We start from the raw sequence: 22,091 nt of genomic DNA, 5'->3' as shown, positions 1-22,091 counted from the left end.
AAGCCATTATATTATTAAAATAAAAACATAATGGATGTGTTGGATCCCTTCTCTGGCTCCCTACTTTTTGTTAAGCATCCACATTGGTGGAGCCATGAATTTAGCAATATGACTCCACAAAAAGCTACTTTATTTATTTTACCTTCTCATTTTACAAAACACCTAATATCAATAGTTTTATTTTAACTTTTAACACAATAAAATAATATAAACAATACAGTAAAATAATATTTTTTATTACATATGAGCTATAGTATGAACACGTGAATGAGCTACCGTTGAATAATAATAAAAAGTAGCATGAACACGTGAAAAATAATACAAAAGAGCGAACAATAATACAAAAGAGCGTGAACACATAAATAAAGTATCCATTTGGATTGTACTGTCAGCCCGCAATAGTTGACTTGTCAATTGTGAACAGTGTACCTATACATTGTTTACGGGTCTTACAAATTATACTTTTTAGTAACTTTTTCATTAAAAATAGGTCCCACAGTACTATTTACACATTTAAAAATTATTTCACTACACTGCTTTCAGTTTCAGTTTTCAGTTTCAAAAAAAATAAACTCAGGGTCCGTTTGGATTGAACTTATTGTTACTGAAACTGAAAACACTATAGCAAAATAATTTTTAAATGTGTAAATAGTATCGTGGGACCCATTTTTAATATTTTTTAATACGTGAACAGTGTATGCATAGTACGTGAACAGTGCATACACCGTTCATAACAGTAAATGCTGTCTCCCAAAGTCAACAAATGCGGAAAAGGAAAAAAAAAAAAAAGAAAGGAAAACATAAAACTTTGAAAACGCAGATGTCAGATTCAGTGGAATCCAAACGGCCTCTCAATCCAAACATACCCTAATTTTTTTACATATAAGCTACAGTACCGTACACAGCCAAAAGTAGCTTGCTGTTTCAACACCACCAATAATAATGCTAATACCACCGCAACAAATGAAATGTCACCGTCAATCAAAACATATAGTAGTATTTGTTAATAAAAACTCGCCCCTTAGTTAAGCTCTATATAAACTAAAATACGCATAACGAATAAAACGTGAGACACAAACTACATCAGATTTGGAGAAATGACTAAAGATAAAAAAGCATGGTGAACCGGAAATTATTTCGCCGGAAAAATCATTTTGGTCGAAGATTTTTCGAATCCAAATCCAGATCCAAAAGCCATAGATCCGAACGGCAAGAAGATAACGGAGCTCCGGCTGGAACTCGCCGGATCCGGAACCAGTATCACTTTCTTGGAGCTTCTGGTTACCGAGTCAAGGCCTTGGATCGCCGGATCATGGTTCGCCGACTAAGCTGGTCTAAGTTTTCCTGTGCCCGCTTGCCTCCGGCGAGTTCAACGGCGAGTTATCCGAGTCGACTCGTCCAACTCGAACGAAGACTCATCGGATCGAGCTAGTTGACGCTGCATATACTGAGTCAACTCGACTGAGTCGACTCGGATTACTCGAGTTTGAACTCGCCGGAACCGGAGCTGATTGAATTCCGGAACCGGAGTTGATTGAATTTGAAGATGTTGCGTGCCTTCATGGTAGTTGGGTTCTCTACTTTTCGTAGCTTTTTAAAATTTCTGATATGCTTTCTCTGGACCATGCGTGGCCCAATCAAATTAACCCATCAGTGGAATTTTTATAAAAAGGACGGGAAATTATAGCGGAACACGTCACTTCTCACTTATTCTATTAAAAGATTTTTAGTTGTTTAAAATTATTGAGTCAGTGATAGTTTAAAAAAATTTATATTTTAGTAATTTTAAACAAGTGAAAGTTTTTCAGTAAAATAGTAGATTACGTCACTTGTCACTTTTCTGAAATGAAGACTTCATAATTTCTCCAAAATAGAGGACACTATAAAATTAATTCTTACCAAACATGAGGGCTACCTATTATTATACGCTGAGTTATAAATTTTCCTACCCACTTTTGTGTAAATTATATAGGACAAAATTTTGGTATAGTATTTTAAATGTTATTTTTTATGTTCTTCTTTTAAAATTTGGCTATTTGATTACATAACTAAAAAATATATTTCTTTTTTATAAAAAAAAATTCATATGACAGAATTTTTAAAGAGAAACCTAAAAAACAATATGTAAATATTGTATTAACTTTTTATAAACATAAAACTCAATATTGTTAATATCAAATTTTACCGGTAACTCAATTTTGAAAAAATTGTGTTTCAAAAACAGGGATATTTTATTAAATAGTTTTATAATATGGCTATTGTACTGTGTAATTTATAAATTAAGCACAAGAGCCCATTTTTCCGTATAAACCAGTTTCCATCCAATATAAAATGGTTATTGATAGGTACTGACAATCTTCAGCACCTTCTTTACACTACACGCTGACAGCTCAAAAGTCTCACTATCGAATTCGATGCCTCTCCTCCCCCTTTAAGCAAAGCTCTCCATAGAACAAAGCAACAGAAGGAATCTAATCCGTCTTGTTTTCTTTTTATATTTTATTTTTTAACACAGGTAATGTTTTTTTTTTTTAATTTTTTTGAATAAACGGTAAAATAGTATTTATTTTTGTGCACTCTTTATATCCATGTTTGGTAGGTTTTACTGAAAGAAGATGAGAAATGGGTGGCAGATTTTCAAAACGTAATAGGAGTTTAAGTAGGCGGAGAAGTGTTGCAAGTTCAGGGGAAGGAAGAACGGGGTCATCTCATCATCATCATAATCCTGTTACAGCTGCTATATCCAGACTACCATCAATGACTAGTACCAGTAATGGACCAAATATAGGAGCAGGAGGAAAGTCTTCAGCCAAGAAGAAATATGCTTTCATCCCTGATAATTACCATACCCTTGAAGAGGTTAGTTTCCTTTAATTTGTCTCTTTCTATTAGTCTTTGTGTGAAAGTAATTTACATGGAGTTTTTGCTAAACAAAAAATTGAAACTATATATGTATGTTAAATGAAGAGTAGATGGTGGTTGTGGTTGTGGTTGTGGTGGTAGTGAAAGTGGTGGTGAGTAAAGGGCAACAAAAAATTGAAGCTAAGAACATATTCATCACTTTTTTTTTTTTTGGGTCTGTCTTGTTTTCATACCCTTGACCAGGTTAGTTTCCTTTAGTCTCTTTCAAATGGTCTTTGTTTGAAAGTAATTTACATGGAGTTTTGCTAAAAAAATTGAAGCTAAGTATAGGTCCAAAAAAAATTGAAGCTAAGAACATATTCATCACTTATTTTTCTTGGGTTTATCTTGTTTTCAATGGCTATGAAAAATTGGGTTTCATTTATTTTGAAGTAAAGGGCTTAAATTTTTTTTGATAGGAAAGGAGTTAAAAATCTTATCTAAATATGGTGTTCGATGACTTCAAAATCCAAAAGTCAATATCTAGTTGTCTACACTCAAATTTTATTTTTGAATTTTAATCTAAAATATATTATTATTATATTATATTTTGATTTATTAATTTTTGTATGGAAGTGGGTGCGAGCGAGGGATATCAATTCAAAATGATGTTTGGGCCCATGATTCTTTAATTTTGCTGGATATTTGCGCCCGTGAAGTTTTCAAATATGGATATATAAAGCTTGGTACCAAACAATGTTGTTGACTTGGTAGACATTAGTGGTTCTTTGGTTTTGTCAAAAAGTTTGTTTGCTTTATGGGTTAGAGCCGTTTGCTTCTTTAGTTAATAATAACATATCAATTTATGCTTCGTTGGAAAACATTTTCTGTAATTTTCTTGTTTAGTGCAGAAGAAAACATTGTACAACAAAACAAGAGAAATATAAATAACATTTCCTTTTGTCTCTACCTTTTTGTTCTTTTCTGCTAACACAACCCACCCTATAACCTATTGTTATTATTGCCACCACTATCTTTGAGGAAACATATATAACTTTGTGTTTTTGATAATTCAAGAATAAGAAATATGCCAAAATTCAAAACTAAATTAAAAAAAAATGATAAATTGTAATAGTATGTATTTAGTATTAACAAAAAGAAGAATTACACGGGAATCATTGAGGGTAGTCTCAAAATGTTGGCTATAGGTTTCAAACTTACGAATGTATAGATTTAGATTTCATGAGAACTTAGGAACTATTAGACCAACTCTTTGAGTTTTAAATCAACTATTATCATTTTAATAAACCAAATCAAAGTCCATTAGAATGTCTTCTACCATTTTGTTACAAAACCTAGTTTTGATAATATTCTTGGTTGAAAATGTTCATTCCACAGTTGTCTTAGAAACTCAAAGAATTGGTAGGCTACTAAGTAAATAATTCATTAGGTAGACAAATCCACATTACCCAAATCTCAAAATACCAAACTTTTTATTTGGATAATCAACCTATCATGCCAAACACATTTTTTAATCAAAGAATATTTTTTGTTAAGAGATTTGCTTCTTCTTCTACATTTTTTTTTTTTTTTGATAACAGTGGAATTTTTTTGGAAGGGATATAAGTTGTGGGTTTCAGTTAGTTCAACCGGTAAAGTTATATGATCCTCGGATGCCACATGTTAAAACTCTATTAAAAAATATATATATATATATATATATATAAAAGTTATATGACTATTTTAATTTTTGAGGTTTTTTGGGACAAAATTTAAATTTTGGAGCTGGCCAATTGAAAAAAATCCAAGGGGGCATGCCCCTTCTGGTCTCTCACTAGTTCTGTCCCTACCATCATTGGTATAACCCACCATTGCTATTACCATCATTAGCACAACCACCACCATAATTCTATGTCAATATTCCTGCAATTTTTATTACCGTACCACTTATCAATTGTTTCTATTACCATTATTGCTTCTATATGAAAATATTAAGATTTTTCGTGTGGTCTAAACAATTAAAAATATTTTTCAGTCATATTAACAATTGAATATATATAGAAGAACAAGTCATTTTCCCACTAAGGAAAAATATTTCTACGGAAAATAAATGGAGCATTTATCTTCTAATTTGATTTCGATAGTGTATGTCTTTTTGTTTTGTTTTTATGTTTTTAAAAATATTTTGTAGAAATTGTCACTAATATTTTTTATTATTAAATATGCTTCTATTAATAATGAAATAAACAAAAACAATGCCATTTGTTGGGGAATTGTTATAGTTGGACCATCATGGCATAGCAGTTTAAATTTGCCAAATTTATTTACTAAAGTCACAAATCATGGATTTTTTCAATAAGCTTCAACTCAAATGTGTGTAAATTCTACCAATTTTTTTTATAAGGTAAAATAATAATTTAGGGATAGCTGAATATTTGATAGGCGAGAGTAGATCATATTAGTGGCATTTGACATATCATAGAACAAGGTTAATTGAGAACAATTTAATTGGTTTTAATTGTTTTGTTCAAAATGGGATTTGACATATTCCCTTAAAAGGTTAGTTTTATCTTAATTTATTTTTAAAAAATTACATTCACTCTAAAATTAATAATGTAAGTTTTCAAATCTATATCCCCCATATCTTTATATTTAAACTTTTTATATGTATGGTCCGATATGATTCTAGATAAAATTGATATAATATAAAATCATTTTAAAATTAAATTAGTTTTGTGTATGATTCAGTTTACACTTAGATTTGAATCAATTTTGTGACTTTGCCAAACACTTCCTTAATATATATGTATATCTTTAGGACAAAACTTTGGAACAAGTCTTAGGTATATTACATTAGGTTCTCTAATTAAATTCAAACACATTGTTGTATTGAAATTAATTGTCCTTAGAAAAGAAAAGAAAATATTGTACTATATTTAATTGAGAAGCCTTAATATATTACACTTGATGTACTGTATTGAACTTTTGTCCATATATTTGTACATATTAAGTGTGAGAAGCTAGGAAATGTCCTTGAAATGTTTACATAGAAGACACTAGGAAATATTAGTTAATCTAAAGATCATTAATTAGACTAAGACATCAATTGGTTTTTAGTTTAGGCAGAGATTGAATCCTAAATCTCTTATTTAATCATAAAAGACTTTATTAATTGAGTTAGCTGGAATCCACAAATCGGTGAGTTACCAATCATCAATAAAGTTGCAAGGATTATGCAATAAAATTTATAAAATCTTTAAGGAATATGCTTATTTGATTACTTATTAAAGAAAAAAAAAAGAATATACTTATTTGACTTATTCAAAGCTGTAAAATATTCTACATCCACAACAAGGCACATGATGCCTCGTGGACCACATGGTGTATACTTCAAAATCAAATCATCCATTCATTGGAAAAAGACTGTTAGGTATGACGTCAACGCGTTTTGTTTTAAATAAAGGAAAGGTCCACTACACTTATCGCTAATATAATTGCATTGCCTGTAGTTAAAACAGTGGGCTTTACTTTGCTTCTCAGTGTGTCCCACCACTTACGCAAAATAATTTGAATATGAGAGACCCACAAAAAAGAAAAAAAAGTAAGAGATACCGGACGGACAAGTCTCATGACTTGGGGTTTGTCGATCCTCAACAACTAGCCGTGTGTTGGTATTTTTTATATCTAATTTCTATTCTAAATGGTCCTAAAAATAATATGAGTTTCTCATAGACCGAGAGTTTGGGGTCTTGTCTAGAAACGGATAGGGTTCTATTATGGTCACGCTTAGCTAAGGAAGCCACACTAATTACACCCTCTACCCATTTTTTGGTAAAAAAAAAAATAATAAATAAAGAATTTGAATATGAGACCCACCAAAAAGAACAAGTACCGTGAAACACGTCAATCCTCACTGTCAGATATGTTTTTGACCGGTGTTGTAGTGTACCACAGGCCAGTTTTTATTAAAGTACCAATTGTCACAGTCAAGGCATTCTTAATTTCTCAAAATAATTAGTCCCCACCCATAGCACGAAAAAATTTGAATTAAAATATTTACTCATAACAATATGATACATATTTAGAAATTATGTAAAGAGAAATTTTAGTAGAATTTGATTAGTTTTAAGTTTTTTTTGGGTAAATTCCAATAAACTATCCAAAGGTTTGAGCTAATACCAATTAAGTTCAAGACTTATAAAAAATAACCAATAAAAAATAACCAATTTGGTCATTAAAAGACAATTGTGTCACTGACTCCGTTTAGCACCATTGCTTTATTTGAGGGAAGTACACTAATTAAAACAGTTTATATACATAATTACATAACCAAAATTTTTGATTGATTGTCAAGTCTAATTGAGAAAGGAATACAAGGCTTCCTTGGCTTTCCTTGCATTTATGTAATTTTGGGAGGAGAGAGATATAAAATAGGAGCAAAAATACATATTTAGCCTAATTTTTAATAGAAGTGAGTTACTAAACCCTAATTGAGCTAATCTCAAGCATGTAAAGTGTGAAATTTCAAACCACAGGTAAGCAACCTAAATTTCGATCAAATCGCAAATGGGTAAGTTGTAATTAGCCCTATATATTTAGAATGATAATGTTGAAAAATGTGAGTTTTCCAAAAACCTAAATGGCAAGTTGGCAAAATTTTAGAAGAAATGAACAAAAAGTTATATATATATATAAATAGAGAGAGAGAGAGAGAGAGTGTGTTTAAGGTCTTAGCCTATTAAGAGAAGAGTTGTTGAACTAACAATTTGGGGAGTCGGAATAAGTCAAGTTCTCAATTTATTTTTATGGGAAAATTACATAAACTCGAGAAATGATCTCCCTTAATGTTGTGATAAGCACAACATAAACAAATACATCTGTTTTGTCTTTACACTGTTGGTTTAGGTTATGATGTTTTTTAGTTTTGGGTGAATCGGATTACTCAATGACAAAATAGAGATTTCATTGATAAGCCAAGTGCAAATTAGGAACATTATTGCTTAAACCATCTCAGGTTCATCCACAAGATTTAGGGTCACTTAATGGTAAACTAGGGATTTCATTTTTTATGCAAAGCCAAAAATAGGGTCACTCAAGAGCAGAATAGGAGTTTTATGTTTTTGTTACACATATTCACCTTATATATAATTATCATTTTGAGGTGTAGTATATTATAGTATATTCCAAAATGTGATTGTAGATAATTTTTTTCCCTTTAGAAATTAAACAATTTATAAAAGTAATTTCTATTTCTCTATTTTTACAAATATATAATTGCGGGGGGTAACAAACTGGGAAACCCATGTCAATATCTACACTGGGCCAGGGGCCCAGTCCAAGTAAGAACTCTCCTTGGCCATGGATGTAGCCGAGGACAAAGGGAGTAGCCTACTACTGGGAGTGACACTCCGGGTCATTCCATGGAATAGGGTAAGTACTAAGGCAGAAAAGGACAACGGGAAGAAGGGAAATATCTAAGGGAAAGCTGCCATTATTGCATTCAGTGCTCCGTACCTGACATAGCCATGCCTCTCTGCCTTTACAACCACTCCCAGCAACTTTGGAAATGGGCAGATAGGACAAGTAAGAGTGCTATGAATCTAAAAATCTAGAGGAGGGAAATGGGGTATAAAAAGGATGGAATGGGAGACAACTGGGGGGGACTCTGGAACCCCTACCACTCAACGCGAACTGGAAAAGGCTCCTCAGATTGTGCTGAGGACCAATTTTCCTTGATAAACTCAGTTCATCTCAGCTTGATCGTGACAAACACTATATTAACTGTTATACGTGCACTAAAGCCTGGCTCTTCGATCCACTCTCTACAAATTTATTGTACTGGGTTCACTGGTCCAAGATCTCATATATCTTGAGCTTGGGTTGAAAAACGTGACCCTACAATTGACGCCGTCTGTGGGAAGAGCTTGTGTGTTAGCGAATGTAACGGTTAATCATGGTGGGATCAAGCTCTTATCAACAAGAGTCCCTTGAGAAGACCATTTTGGCGGTAGTGCAAGCTAAAGCGAAAGCTTCCTCATTATTTCCAAGAACACACCGTTGTTGTCATAACTCAGCTTCCGCTTAGGTCTATACTTCGAAGTACTGATTATGCGGGAAGGATTGCTAAACGGGGCGCAGTTCTAGGGGTTTTTGACGCCAAGTATGTGCCTCATGCACTTGTCAAGGAGCTAGTTCTCGCGGGTCTAGTAGCCTAGTTCGTTGAATTCCCTTCGGAGAAAGAAGTTGAGGGCCAAAGCAGAATCTTTTGAAGCGGTTAAACAGAACCTTAGCTATGTCGGGTCTTCGGACCTCCTGCTTTGGGGAAATTAACACGCACCAGGATCTTTTGAAGCGGTTAAACAGAACCTTAGCTATGTCGGGTCCTCGGACCTCTTACTTTGGGGAAATTAACATGCACCAGGATCTTTTGGAATGGTTAAACAGAACTTTAGCTATGTCGGGTCCTCGGACCTCACACTGACAACTTTCTAAATGACTAAGCTGGACTCGATCATGCCTCGGTCCTCGGACTCAAGCCTATGGGGAAACTAGTTACTTCAAGAAGAATCTAAGTACTAGACAGAACTAAGGTCTTGTATGGTCCTCGGACCTCCTACTTTGTGGAAACTAACACGCACCGGCAATTTTCTAAGTGTTTAAACTAAATTCAATCATGCCTCGGTCCTCGGACCGACACTTAAGGGAAGCTAATGCTATAAACATCATTGTAAATGTTGAAAAGAACCTTAGTACCCAGTGATCCCCTCGGAATGTTTACTTTAAATTACACGTCCTTTGGCGGTTGCGCTATTTGCAATGTAGAGCACGCGGTTATCTTCCTGATTAGCCCTATATAGTTAACTTATTTGAAGTTAGTGGTCGTGTGCCTGTCAGTTTTGGTAAATCCAGGGTGACAACTCTTTACCATCAACGGCATTAATTTTAAATACTATTCGAAAGAAAAGTTGCCAACACACCCATTCGAAAGGAAAGGTTCGCAAAGTAAAATAAAGTCATCTTTTTATTAGATAAAGAAGAAGTACATTGTACATAAAAGGGCTTAGACAAGCCTGTTTCAAAAGCTAACTATAGAAAGTAGTCCATGGGAACGATAAATCCACAACCTTGCTCCAGCAACAATCGAGCAAGTATGGATGGTATCGGCGATGGGAGAGAGACGCTAAATCCACAACCTTGCTCCAGCAACAATTGAGCAAGTATGGATGGTACCGGCGATGGGAGAGAAGAAGAAGCAGAGATCCTAAATCCACAACCTTGCTCCAGCAGCAATCGAGCAAGTATGGATGGTATCGGTGATGGGAGAGAAGAAGAAGCAGAGACGCCAAATTCACAATCTTGCTCTAGTAGCAATCGAGCAAGTATGGATGGTACCGGCGATGAGAAATCCAAATCCGCAGTGACACATGGTGTCGGATGAAATCCAAATTTTGTCGCACCAAAAATCTAATGCGACCTACACCTGTTTCGGATTTTGGCTGAACGAAGAGAGACTTCTTTCTTGTCCGATCGAATGGGAGAAATATCTTTGGCCTCTACTTCCATTGCATTAACTGTGTCATTCTGAATCTTGGTGACGCCAGTGGCTTCTGAAGAGGGCTTGGGTCCTTCACCCTCACCCTTATCCTTGATTATTTCATTCCCTAAATCTCAATCACCACCTTGGTGGGGCCCTTGGGAACATTTGAAGAGTTAAGAGCCTGAAACTCTCCTAGGACTCAAGGATCTGTGAATGAAGAAGAACGACCCCCCCATGTGTCTTATATAGGAGGCAAACCTGGTGGCAATCAATTCGTCCAAATCTCCAAGAAAGAATTACAAGCGAGATAAATCTTGCTCAATTTCCAAAGCAGCCTTCAGCCATTGGATTCGCGTCACCTCATAAAAAGACCTTAATGAAAGCGCGTCTCGTGTACCGAAACGGCAGGAACGCAACTTGGATAAACTAAAAGAATGTCTCACAACCAGGCACAGTGCAAAATGGGCACGAAAGGACAATCATCACATCGAGATCCTTCTTTCCTCCCTATGGGGAAGAAAAGAAGAATCTCGAGGGGCTATTGTGGGGGGTAACAAACTGGGAAGGTGGGAAACCCATGTTAATATCTACATTGGGCCAGGGGCCCAATCTAAGGAAGAAGCTCTCCTTGGCCATGGGAAGAACCCTCCTCGGTTACATCCATGGTCGAGGACAAAGGGAGCAGCCTACTACTGGGAGTGACACTTCGGGTCATTCCATGGAATAGGATAAGTACTAAGGCGGAAAAAGACAACGGGAGGAAGGGAAATTTCTAAGGGAAAGCTGCTATTATTACATTCAGTGCTCCGTATCTGACATAGTCATGCCTCTCTGCCTTTACAACCACTCCCAGCAACTTTGGGGATGGGCAGATGGGACAAGTAAGAGCACTACGAATCTAAAAATCTAGAGGAGGGAAATGGGGTATAAAAAGGATGGAATGGGAGACAACTAGGGGGGATTCTGGAACCCTACCACTTAACGCGAACTGGAAAAGGCTTCTCGGATTGTGCCGAGGACCAATTTTCCTTGATAAACTCAGTTTATCTCAACTTGATCGTGACAAACACCATATTAACTGTTATATGTGCACCCTGGCTCTTCGACCCACTCTCTATAAATTTATTGTACTGGGTTCACTGGTCTAAGATCCCATACATCTTAGGCTTGGGCTGAAAAACGTGACCCTACAATAATTTATCATATTTGGTATTTTTGATTTACTCAAATAATTGACTGACACAATGACATCTTCAAATAAATAGACAAGTAGATTGTGTTTTTTGATATAAATTCAAATTCTCACTTCCAAAGGATTAACTCAAAGAAAAAAAAAAAAAAAAAAGATCAAACCAAAGCTATAAAAAGGGAAAGAGAGAATTTGTGATGGGGAACTCAAAAAATGTAACACTAAAATGTATCAATTGAAAGTAGAGATATTAAAAAAACATAAAAATTTGTCAAATTAAAGTAGAGTTGCAAGAAAGAATCAAAAATCTAAAGAGAGAGATAGCATAATCACCTCTTTTTTTGGGAGAAAATATGAGAGAATAGTAAATTTATAGAATAAAATATAATGAGAATAATATTCAAAATGAAAGGTAAGAGTTATAAACACCAAATTATCCAAGTCATGCTATGTAATAGAATCATATTATATCATTATAGAGTCATGTTAACATGTGCCCTTAGGGTAACTGTTAATAAACCATTTTAGGAAATTTTTGATTTCACTTTCATGGAAAATATAAAAAATCGTAAAAAAAATTAATTGCTTTTTTCTTTTCTTATAAAAATTTTAAATTTTTTTTAAACCAATGTTTTTAGGGCATCCATTAATTTTTCCCATCATTATATATCATATTTTTAATAATATAGAATCACATCTAACAATCAAAGGAAAAAAAATAACAGTTTTATTTATTTTTAGTTTATACTCACCATAAAAAAATAAAAATAAAAAATCATATTCCACTATTGTATTCATTTTCATATGCTAATGTAGTATTCACGGCCAAGTTGAAGGGTCCAATTCTGCTCCCGCTTAAAGAACCATATGTCATTTTCATCAACTTTAAGAGATAGAGATAATAATAATTAAGATAACAACTTTATTTAGTTTTAGTTTATACTCACCTGAATTGGATTGAATTGGGCTTGAATGGATTGAAGTGGACTAAACTAGATCGTAATGGACTGAAGTGGGAGCTTATTATCTTTATCTTGAAGTTGATAAAAATAATGTATGGTTCTCTAAGTAGAAGCAGAACTGGACCCTTTAACCAGTCCTTAAATACTAGTTAGCATAAAAATATGAATACGGTGGTGAAATAGAATTTTTTTTTTAGTATAAACTAAAAATGAATAAATATAAATAAATAGTGTCTTCACTCAAGTTGTTTGTATTACATGTAATTTCTATTATAAGTTACATTTAGGTTCAAGAATATGTAAAGTTATGGTAGTAAAAAGTGATGGTCCTTTCAGAATCATTAAGTTTCAATTAGTTTTGAGAATATGTAAAGGCATAATACATTATTGCATACATTAATATATATATATATATATATATTTATATTAAAAAGGATAGAAAGAAAATTATGATATGCCTGGTGATATAGCTATATATATAAATATACATTCTTATCAAGTCCTATTTTTCAAAAAATTTGATGATGTAGCACAAAATGTAATGACTTATAATGTATTTCTTTAATTAATTAACATATCCTTTCATAAACTTTATTGGGGTTAGGCTTTCTGTCAGCCATGTCTTCTATGCCTTGTAAAAAGAGGAGTCTTGTATAGCGGACATGAGTATGCGACAAAAGAATCCTTGTACTGTTTATAGAAAAGCTCATTTTAATTATTTATTTAAAATTATAAATAATAATATGTTTTTTAGCTAGTATTTGTTGAGAATTCCAGTTTTCTTTTCTATAGTGTTCTCTTTAGGATTGTGACATTGTCCATAGAGGGTAGCTCAATTGGTTGGCCACCCCCCCCCCCCCCCCCCCTCTCTTCTTTCGTGGTTAAGGTCATGTATTTGGGGTTTACTAGGCAAGGTTGGGTACACTTAGTGGCCCTGCCTTAAAGAGGTTTCTCGTCATTAGAAAAAAAGGATCTCTGTTGATGTGCTGTGCAAAAGCGACAAAAAGCAGAACATGTCTACTTTAAGGAAAAAAAAAAAAAAAGGCCTTTGCTTCAAGAATATAAACTCGAACCCACGAGGGTTCCTTGAGTCCATAATGAGAGAAAGTTTGGAATCCACCCGAAAATAGAGAGAAAAAAGTTTGAATTTTTATTAATTAAATAATTTAAATAAAAACAAAAACGTTTACAGACTTGGAGACTTATTTAAAGGCTCTATAAAACTTAACAACAAGAAAATATATTCTAAAATAAATCCTAATTAATACCTAAACATAATAGGAGCCTAATTTGGTTTTAAAAGCACCTAAGAGTAAAGAAATAATAACCCTAAACTTAAAATAACAAAAATTACATAAAAATACCAAAATTAATGAATTACAAAAAATAAATTATAGATTCTAAAATCTTCCACTCCAAATAAACAAATACTTTGAATGGTTTAGTAACTTAATATGATTTTGAAACTTGTATCCTTCATATAGTGTAGCATAAAATTTCTTCTCCTTTGCCTTCAATTTATTTGCAACATCAATCAACAAAAAGTTAATGATAAAATCAAAATTTTCTACTCCAAGAAAATCAACCGATTGTGTAGTCATCTTTAGCCAATCAACCGAAACCTAGGCACTATGGGTTATGGACTCATCCTCATATTTGACCTCAATTGAATCTTCCACAATATTCTCAATAATTACCATCTTTTGATTTTCACCATTATTCACAATCAACTCAATTTTCTTTTCTTTGACATCTTCATCAAACTTTTGAAAAGTTATATTTTCAACATTCAATTCAGCAAATTGTTGCAAGTTTTGATCTTTTTCATTCACTTCAAAATTTTCTTTAAAAATTGGCTGCATCTTGTCAACCCTCAAACCCTTTTCTTTACTTGACACATGGATTTGGATGTGATAATATTGGTTTTGTGGTTGACCTTTCATGTTTTCAACATATTCCTTTTCATATGAATATACAGATCTATAATTAACACTTGTATAATCTAGTATATTATAATAATCTTGCGGAAACCATAAATCAACTAACATCTTTTTCATTCTTTTCCTAAAGTGAAATGGATGCTTACCTCGACACTTTTTATCGATTTGAATGTCTTACCACAATTCCTCTACTTTATCGTTCAATATATTAAATGCAAGCTCTACTCTTTTTTCATCACAAATCTTCCAAAAGTTAAAACATTCTTCCAAATCAAGAAGCCAATCAATAAATTCCAACTTGCTCATCATCCCATCAAAGAATGAAATATTCTTGTATTTAGGAGTGTGTTTTTGAGTATATCGATTGGAGTTGCCATGGGATTATTTCCTAGCGAGAGGGGTAGCAACTGCTGGCTGTAGTTTGCATAATACTTGTTGGGCATCTTGCTGAAGTTGAATGAATTCCTTTCTAAGAACTTATGCTTTAACATTTCGGTTACTAGAATTGCTGCTGTCATGTTTAGTAGCCATCAGACCAGGGTAAGGACCAGACTTTGATACCAATTGATGCAGGGTGCGGAAGTGACATTTCTTGAGTCCACAAGGAGAGAAAGTCTAGAATCCACTAGAAAATGGAGAAAACAAAGTCTGAACTTTTATTGATTGAATAATTGTTAAAAAACATGTTTATAGACTTGGAGGCCAATTTAAAGGCTTTGTAAAACTTAACAGGCAAGAAAATATAACCTCAAAATAAATCCTAATTAATACTGAAACATAATAAGAACCTAATTTGACCTAAAAAGCATTAAAAACACCTACAAATAAGGAAATAATAACCCCAAACCTAAAATAACGAAAATTACATTAAAAAAAAACCAAAATTAATGAATTACAAAAATTAGTAGATTTTTTCTTACATCACCTATAGGATTGTTGGATTGCATCCGACATTTTGGCTTAGAAATCAAAAAGAAAATAGAGAAAAATTAGATGTCCCTCTATTGTAGTGTAATCTTTAATCTTTAATAAGCATTGAGGAAATTTTTTTCATTGTCCACTCATTAGTTGGTTGTAATGTTGTTTTGACACGCAGATTATAATCTTAAGCAAAGTCATTTCCTATATTTCTTATACAAAAGCCTGCCAAACCACATGTAACACAAGGCCTTAATTTACATTTAAGGAACATCTTACAGAAGGTTAACTGTAATACAGTGTTCTGGAGTTCTTGGTTGATCTTTATGGATCAGCGGTCATACTCAATGGTCTAGTTCCTACCCAACTATGGCTAGTAACAGAGTGCTGAATTTTAGTAACCATGGATGACAGTTTGTATATTTCCCATTCATTAAATCATCAGATTTTTTGAATTTTTATAATCTGAGAGTTTAGAAATTATTGGCAACAATATGCATGCCACAGAATAACATTGCAAAATCATCTGATACTTAATGTATGTAGAACCTTTAACATGAAGATGAATTTTTGAATCGGCTGTCTTTTCTAATAGGTTACTGCAGCATTGAGAACGGCAGGTCTAGAATCATCAAATCTTATCGTTGGAATTGATTTCACTAAAAGCAATGAATGGACAGGTTTGTGGAAGTAGATATACACACTCTACAATTTCATTCATTATCGTATGAGTTATTCGTGGGGCAGAAATTGAGGTCCCCTGGTTAATATTTGTCTTTACAAGACCCTGGGGTTTAATCTGACTTAATTTGAAAAAAAAAAAAGATTATGTTCCTTGTTATCTTCTTGAATAGTTTTTTTCTCAACCTTAAGGGATATGCATTATTAGACTTGACGCTAGATAGTTTTGGTGTAGAAGGTATTTTAGTGAAGGTCACTGCATCTCTAGCAGGCCCTCTGTAACATGTAATCAGTTGTTTGTCCCTCCTCCCTGTACTTTATTAACATGCGTTTTCTACTTATGATGCCACTGCCTGTCCAGTCTGGGTATAATGCAATGATCACATAGTCAAGAATCTAAAGTGGAGCAATGCATCAGTTTTGTCTGTGGTATTATTTATTTGTCAAAATGGTTTGCATTTGGTTGTGTATCTGGGAAGCCAATGCATCGTTTTTGTTATTGAAGGCAAAACCTCATTCAACAACCGAAGCCTGCATGCCATTGGAGATACACCTAATCCATATGAGAAGGCAATCTCTATCATTGGGAAGACTTTATCCCCTTTCGATGAAGACAACTTAATTCCTTGTTTTGGTTTTGGTGACGGTATGTCTAGACCCTAAAGTTGAATATCTGGGCAAGTTTCTCTCATTTTTTCATATAATCACTGGATCTGTTTTCTGTTATAGCGACAACTCATGATCAGGAAGTGTTTAGTTTTCACAATGATCATACACCTTGCCATGGTTTTGAAGAAGTTTTGTCCTGCTACAAAAAAATAGTTCCTAACTTGCGACTTGCAGGTTGGTTTTTTATTCCCTTTTGTTGAAATCTGGTATTTTCACTAATTGGCAATTACTTTCCACTACCAAAACCATGGACTTTTCTTGTTTCACATCATTCTATAATATTTTGCTTTTTCTCAAAAGTTGTGGCTTTTCATTGATTTGTGTAATTGTGTTTAAGGGCCAACTTCTTATGCTCCGGTAGTTGAGGCTGCAATTGACATTGTAGAGAAAAGTGGTGGACAGTACCATGTACTGGTTCTCATTGCTGATGGCCAGGTTAAATTCAAAGTCATCTTTCAAAATCTCTTGAACTGACAGTGTTGCACGCACACAATCTTTCTTATTTCAAGCAATGTCTTCTATTGTGAAGGTTACAAGAAGCGTCAATACAAGTGAGAAAGAACTAAGTCCACAAGAAGAGCAAACAATCAAATCAATTGTCAATGCGAGGTGACCTTGCAGATTAATGATATAAATTTCTCCTTTTAGGCCTCTGTTAAATCAACCCCCACCCACCCGCGCCTTTTGATCTTATAATTTATCTTTAATTTTCAATAATTACATTATGAGCTATTTTGCTATCCATTTTCTGTGTCATTCTTTAAAAAGCTAGAGTAGGCTTTCTTCTGTTCAATAATAAGAAAAAAAATACTGGAGATTGTTGTCAATGAAAAAAATTACTGGATGATGAATTCAAATCCATAAGGGAAAAAAAATGAACACACTGATAGTGGTGCCATTAGATATGGTATGAATCTGTTGTAATGCTTAATTTTTCTGTTTGACAATTGGTTATTCTGAAGAATGTATGACAAATAAGGTACATGTGCAGCAGTTTAGTGTTGGTCATTTTAGTTTGTAGGTTGTGATGGGCAAGGTCTGTTCAATAGTTTATGTGCCTCACTGACTGATAAATTTTTTTACTGACAAGAAAGAAGAAAAGAGGATTTTTTTTTTTTTTTGCCTTGTAGAACCACCATGTTTCTGCCTTGTGGGTTATTACTGTTATCAACTGTTTACAAAACATGTTTGACATCACTCTCAACGCAAGTCCTAAGATTAAGATTAAAAACTTTGCTATGTATAGATTTCGTCTCCTTTATTTTCAGTAACTGTTGTGCAATAATTTACAAGGACTGAGAAATAAGTGAATATGGTGGAGCCACTGACGTCAAGGTGTCAACAAACAGACATTAAAGAAAATTGCTAAAGTAAAAGCAGTAGTGTTGAATTAAACAAATTTACCTTTAAATTTTAACTTCCAGTTCATATCCACTCTCAATTGTTCTTGTCGGAGTTGGTGATGGACCCTGGGAAGACATGAAGAACTTTGATGACAAGATCCCTGCACGTGAATTTGATAATTTTCAGGTATCGCAGTACTAGCACACAATTAGCTTTGAATGCCATATAAGTTCTCTGTATCGTTCCATATAAGTTGAATATAATTCAACATGCATTGACTTTTAATATATGTCTTCTTTGTTTGTAGTTTGTTAACTTCACTGCAATTATGTCTAAAAATGTATCGCCCTCAGAGAAAGAAACAGCTTTTGCTCTAGCTGCCCTAATGGAGATCCCCATCCAGTACCAAGCAGCAAGGGAACTTGGCATACTTGGGTAGGATTGCTTATCCATCTTTTTCATTTTATAGTTTTCTAATATTTGGTGAAAACTTGATGGTACTTATCTGAGATTAGAGCTTTGCTGCACAATGGAGGTAATTGGACAACCAATAATTTATGAATAAAACTTAAAAAAGTATTTAAGTTCCCGTTTATATTCTACATTCGCATTAGCCAAGAAGTCATATAGATGAATTTAATTATTTTTGGAAAAGAGATAAAACTGTTTGTATTGCATTGACCAATGCATGTATGTGGAAGAATTTAATTGAAAAACTTAAATAACACCATTAAAGTAACTATATTTAAGTTTTGCCAATAATTTAAACGAGGATTTAAGATATAGTCTAAGATGCGCAAGTACGGGTATGGGTATGATATGGGATATGGCAATTCTTGAAAAAATTGGATACCATATAATGGGTATATGTGAATTATTTACTTATTAAATATATTTTATTTATATATATTTTAAATATATTGTTAAGCATTTATTTTTTCTAAATTATTAAGCATATATTAATTTAAAAACAATAATGAATAATAAAGTAAATCAATAGCCATTAAATGTTGTTTAAAATACAGACCAAGCTCTAAAAGAGTAAATAAAAGACAACTAGATAATTTTATACCAAAAAAAAAAAAAAAGACCACTAGATAATTGTCCAATATTGAAATGATTAAAAAAAAAATAATATAAATAAAAATTCTTACAAGTTTGAGTTATCTCTCACTATCAAGGGGGTTGGGTTACAACAGTATGCAAGCAGTATCACGAGCGTGTTGGTACTTTTTCTTAAAAAAAAAAAAAAACTGAGTACGTATCTTAGAAGTATCTATTATGATATGTATCAGAAACAAGTACTTGAGCAGAAATGGGGTATCTTTGCATCCTAGCTTATAGTATCAATTGTAGATAAAACATAAATGTGATGTGATTGAACTTAAACTAGCTTGTGAATGCTTTCTAATCTGCATTTTCTCTATTGGACAAAAGACGTGCGACAGGAAGAGCAAAGAAAATTGTTCCACGCCCTCCTCCAGTTCCGTACAGTCGTCCTCAAATGCCAACTCCTCAGCCAAGCAGCCTTCCATCAACGGAGGCAGATGAACGAAACCAGGCGGTATAATTATAGTGTGTTTTGCATTAAACATGAGCATATTGCCTGTTTATATATCATTGCAATGAACATGGCCAGACTAGGTGGCCAAAAAATCATGAAATGATTAGAAATAAGACTGAACAAAATGCTTGGTTTGCTGCCCCAGTCAAATCCTGCTCACTTTTCAAACATTTGGAGTCACTAATTCCGTACAATTTCTATGTGACAAATGGTATGATGGTCTACAATAAGTCTCATGATAAAAAAAAAAAAAAAGAAAAAGGAAAAAGAAAAAGAAAAATTTATATCAGGTGGCATGTTGTGTTTGGTGTATAGTAACAAAGGTGTCAGTATTGGGCACACAATAAAATGTTAACTTAATGCAAGGTCTCTTATAGTGTAAATTATTTTTCTGGTCCATAAAGCAGGCTTAGGAGATACTTTCTCGTCTTACAGGGTCATGTTAACTTGTTGAATCTTGTTTCTGGTCTGCACGAGTATTGCTTTGCTTACTGGATTTTTTCAGTTTGGGAACACTTATTTATTTTCTACCCAATTTGCATACAGGTTTGCCCTATTTGTTTAACGAATGCAAAGGACTTGGCCTTTGGCTGTGGGCACCTGGTGAGCTAAACTCATTGATATTTTCATATTTTGCCTTTGTCCTCTCCGTCGTTTAGGTGGTATTGTAATTATTTTGAGTAAATTATTTCATTGCAGACTTGTCAGGACTGTGGAGCTAGATTGAGTAACTGTCCAATATGTCGTCAACCGATCAGAAACCGTCTCAGGGTGTTCACGGGGTGATGGAGAAGAAAGATTGTCTAACTGTCTGATATGCCGTCAACCGATAAAAAATCATCTCCCCCATCCAAACAAAAATCAAGTGTACATTAGACTGCACATATCTAGGCGTTCTATCAAGAAAAACTATTCAATATTTTGGAAGTAGTGTTTCTGTCTTCTGACATAATTTCATTATATGTTAATTAGTAAAATCCACTATTATGTGAGAGGAGAGAGCATTATTTCATGAGTATTGAATAATTTCCCATGTCAGAGCTTGTTTGGATTTGGATTTGGATTTGGGACCCTAGATCCTATCTGTAAAGTTTCTGTTTCATACCTTGATGTGTGGCAGTATCCATTTGTAATGTTAAGTTGTTAACTATGATATTTCATGTTCCTCTTTATCGTTTCCAAGATCCAGCCTTGTGATTATGCAACCAGGATCTTACCCAAGACATACCGTCATTGTCCGGGACATACTATTATCCAAATTTGGGCAGCTATTAACGTTACTAGCCGTAGATGCACGCGATGAGAATTAAGATTTTAATTGACTTCATTGTCGCAGCTGCCCTTTCAACAACATCTGTCAAACCTGTTTACAAATTCCATTCATTTTAAACTCAGATTAAAGGACTAAAAACAAAATTTCAAATTGAATTATATGGTGTAAGTTGTGTGTAATACTGTGACTCTGTATGATTACGATCCCATGATTCAACTTGGTATCCCATACTAGCACTACTTCACAAACAATTCTAATATAATTTTGAACGATTTCTGTTGTGCAAGATAGTGTTGGTGTTGAGAAAAAGGGAGGGCATACGTTGTTGCCGAAAATCGAAAGAAACCTTAAAGAACTCTCTATATCACATCACATGTTTGACCACATAATGATGAAGGCGGCCGGAAAACGAAGCCTAGCAATTTCTAATATTGAAAGAGAAAGTACGATTAACAAACTGAGATCCGAGTCGCTGTTTGTTTTACATATATTGCACGTTGAACCAGAGTTTAATGAAGAACGACACTACACTGTTTCTGTATTAAAAAGGAAAGATCTACTGAGTTAGTGACTCTTATGCATAACGACATCGTTTGGTTAAGTGGGGAGGACACATTTTTTTATTATTTTCTTGACCGTTGCTTTGCTGCCCTCCTTCACACAAACGTCACTACGACAGTGACACTTTCTATCCAAAACACCGCGCATAGAACAATGACACTTTTTCTCCCGCGCATAGGACAATGACACTTTTTCTCCAAAACACCGCGCATAGAACAATGTACTCCCAACATAAAATGAAGGAATGCAGTTTAGAACAATTATGTCTTTCTCTATTTCTATTCCAACTATAATCTGATCTTCTCTGTTTGGACGATGGGATTAAAGGCATCTAAAAACAAGCAGGATTCTGGATTCCACACGAATTGGGATCAAAATTTCGTGAGCATAGGCATTCATGAGTTACAAGATGATGAATTTGACAGGTAATAATATTCACTCACCCTCATTTACCTCTAATCTGTAGGTTCCTGAGAATCTGCTATTGCTGCATAGTTTTAGAAGTTGAGAAACAATCTGTTTCAATGCCGTGTAACAGATTGTTTCTCAACTCCTTGAAACACTCGTTATTCAAACTATTGAAGTAAGTTCTTTTCTTAGCAACTAGCAAGT

General features: G+C 33.8%; 1 protein-coding gene across 1 annotated transcript; it reads left to right on the top strand.

The window, feature by feature from the left end:
- Positions 1-2,314: 2,314 nt before the first annotated feature.
- Positions 2,315-20,827, top strand: LOC115984364 (E3 ubiquitin-protein ligase RGLG4-like). The gene is made up of 12 exons (XM_031107381.1): positions 2,315-2,515; positions 2,600-2,859; positions 15,983-16,067; positions 16,574-16,714; positions 16,798-16,911; positions 17,075-17,172; positions 17,267-17,346; positions 18,162-18,267; positions 18,389-18,516; positions 19,519-19,645; positions 20,192-20,248; positions 20,345-20,827. Exons 2-12 carry the CDS (start codon positions 2,623-2,625, stop codon positions 20,429-20,431), a joined length of 1,260 nt encoding a protein of 419 aa, XP_030963241.1. The 5' UTR covers positions 2,315-2,515; positions 2,600-2,622; the 3' UTR covers positions 20,432-20,827.
- Positions 20,828-22,091: the final 1,264 nt, after the last annotated feature.

The sequence above is a fragment of the Quercus lobata genome, chromosome 4 (genome assembly GCF_001633185.2).
Source record: "Quercus lobata isolate SW786 chromosome 4, ValleyOak3.0 Primary Assembly, whole genome shotgun sequence".
Taxonomy (NCBI): domain Eukaryota; kingdom Viridiplantae; phylum Streptophyta; class Magnoliopsida; order Fagales; family Fagaceae; genus Quercus; species Quercus lobata.
This window is presented reverse-complemented; position numbering and strand designations above follow the sequence as displayed.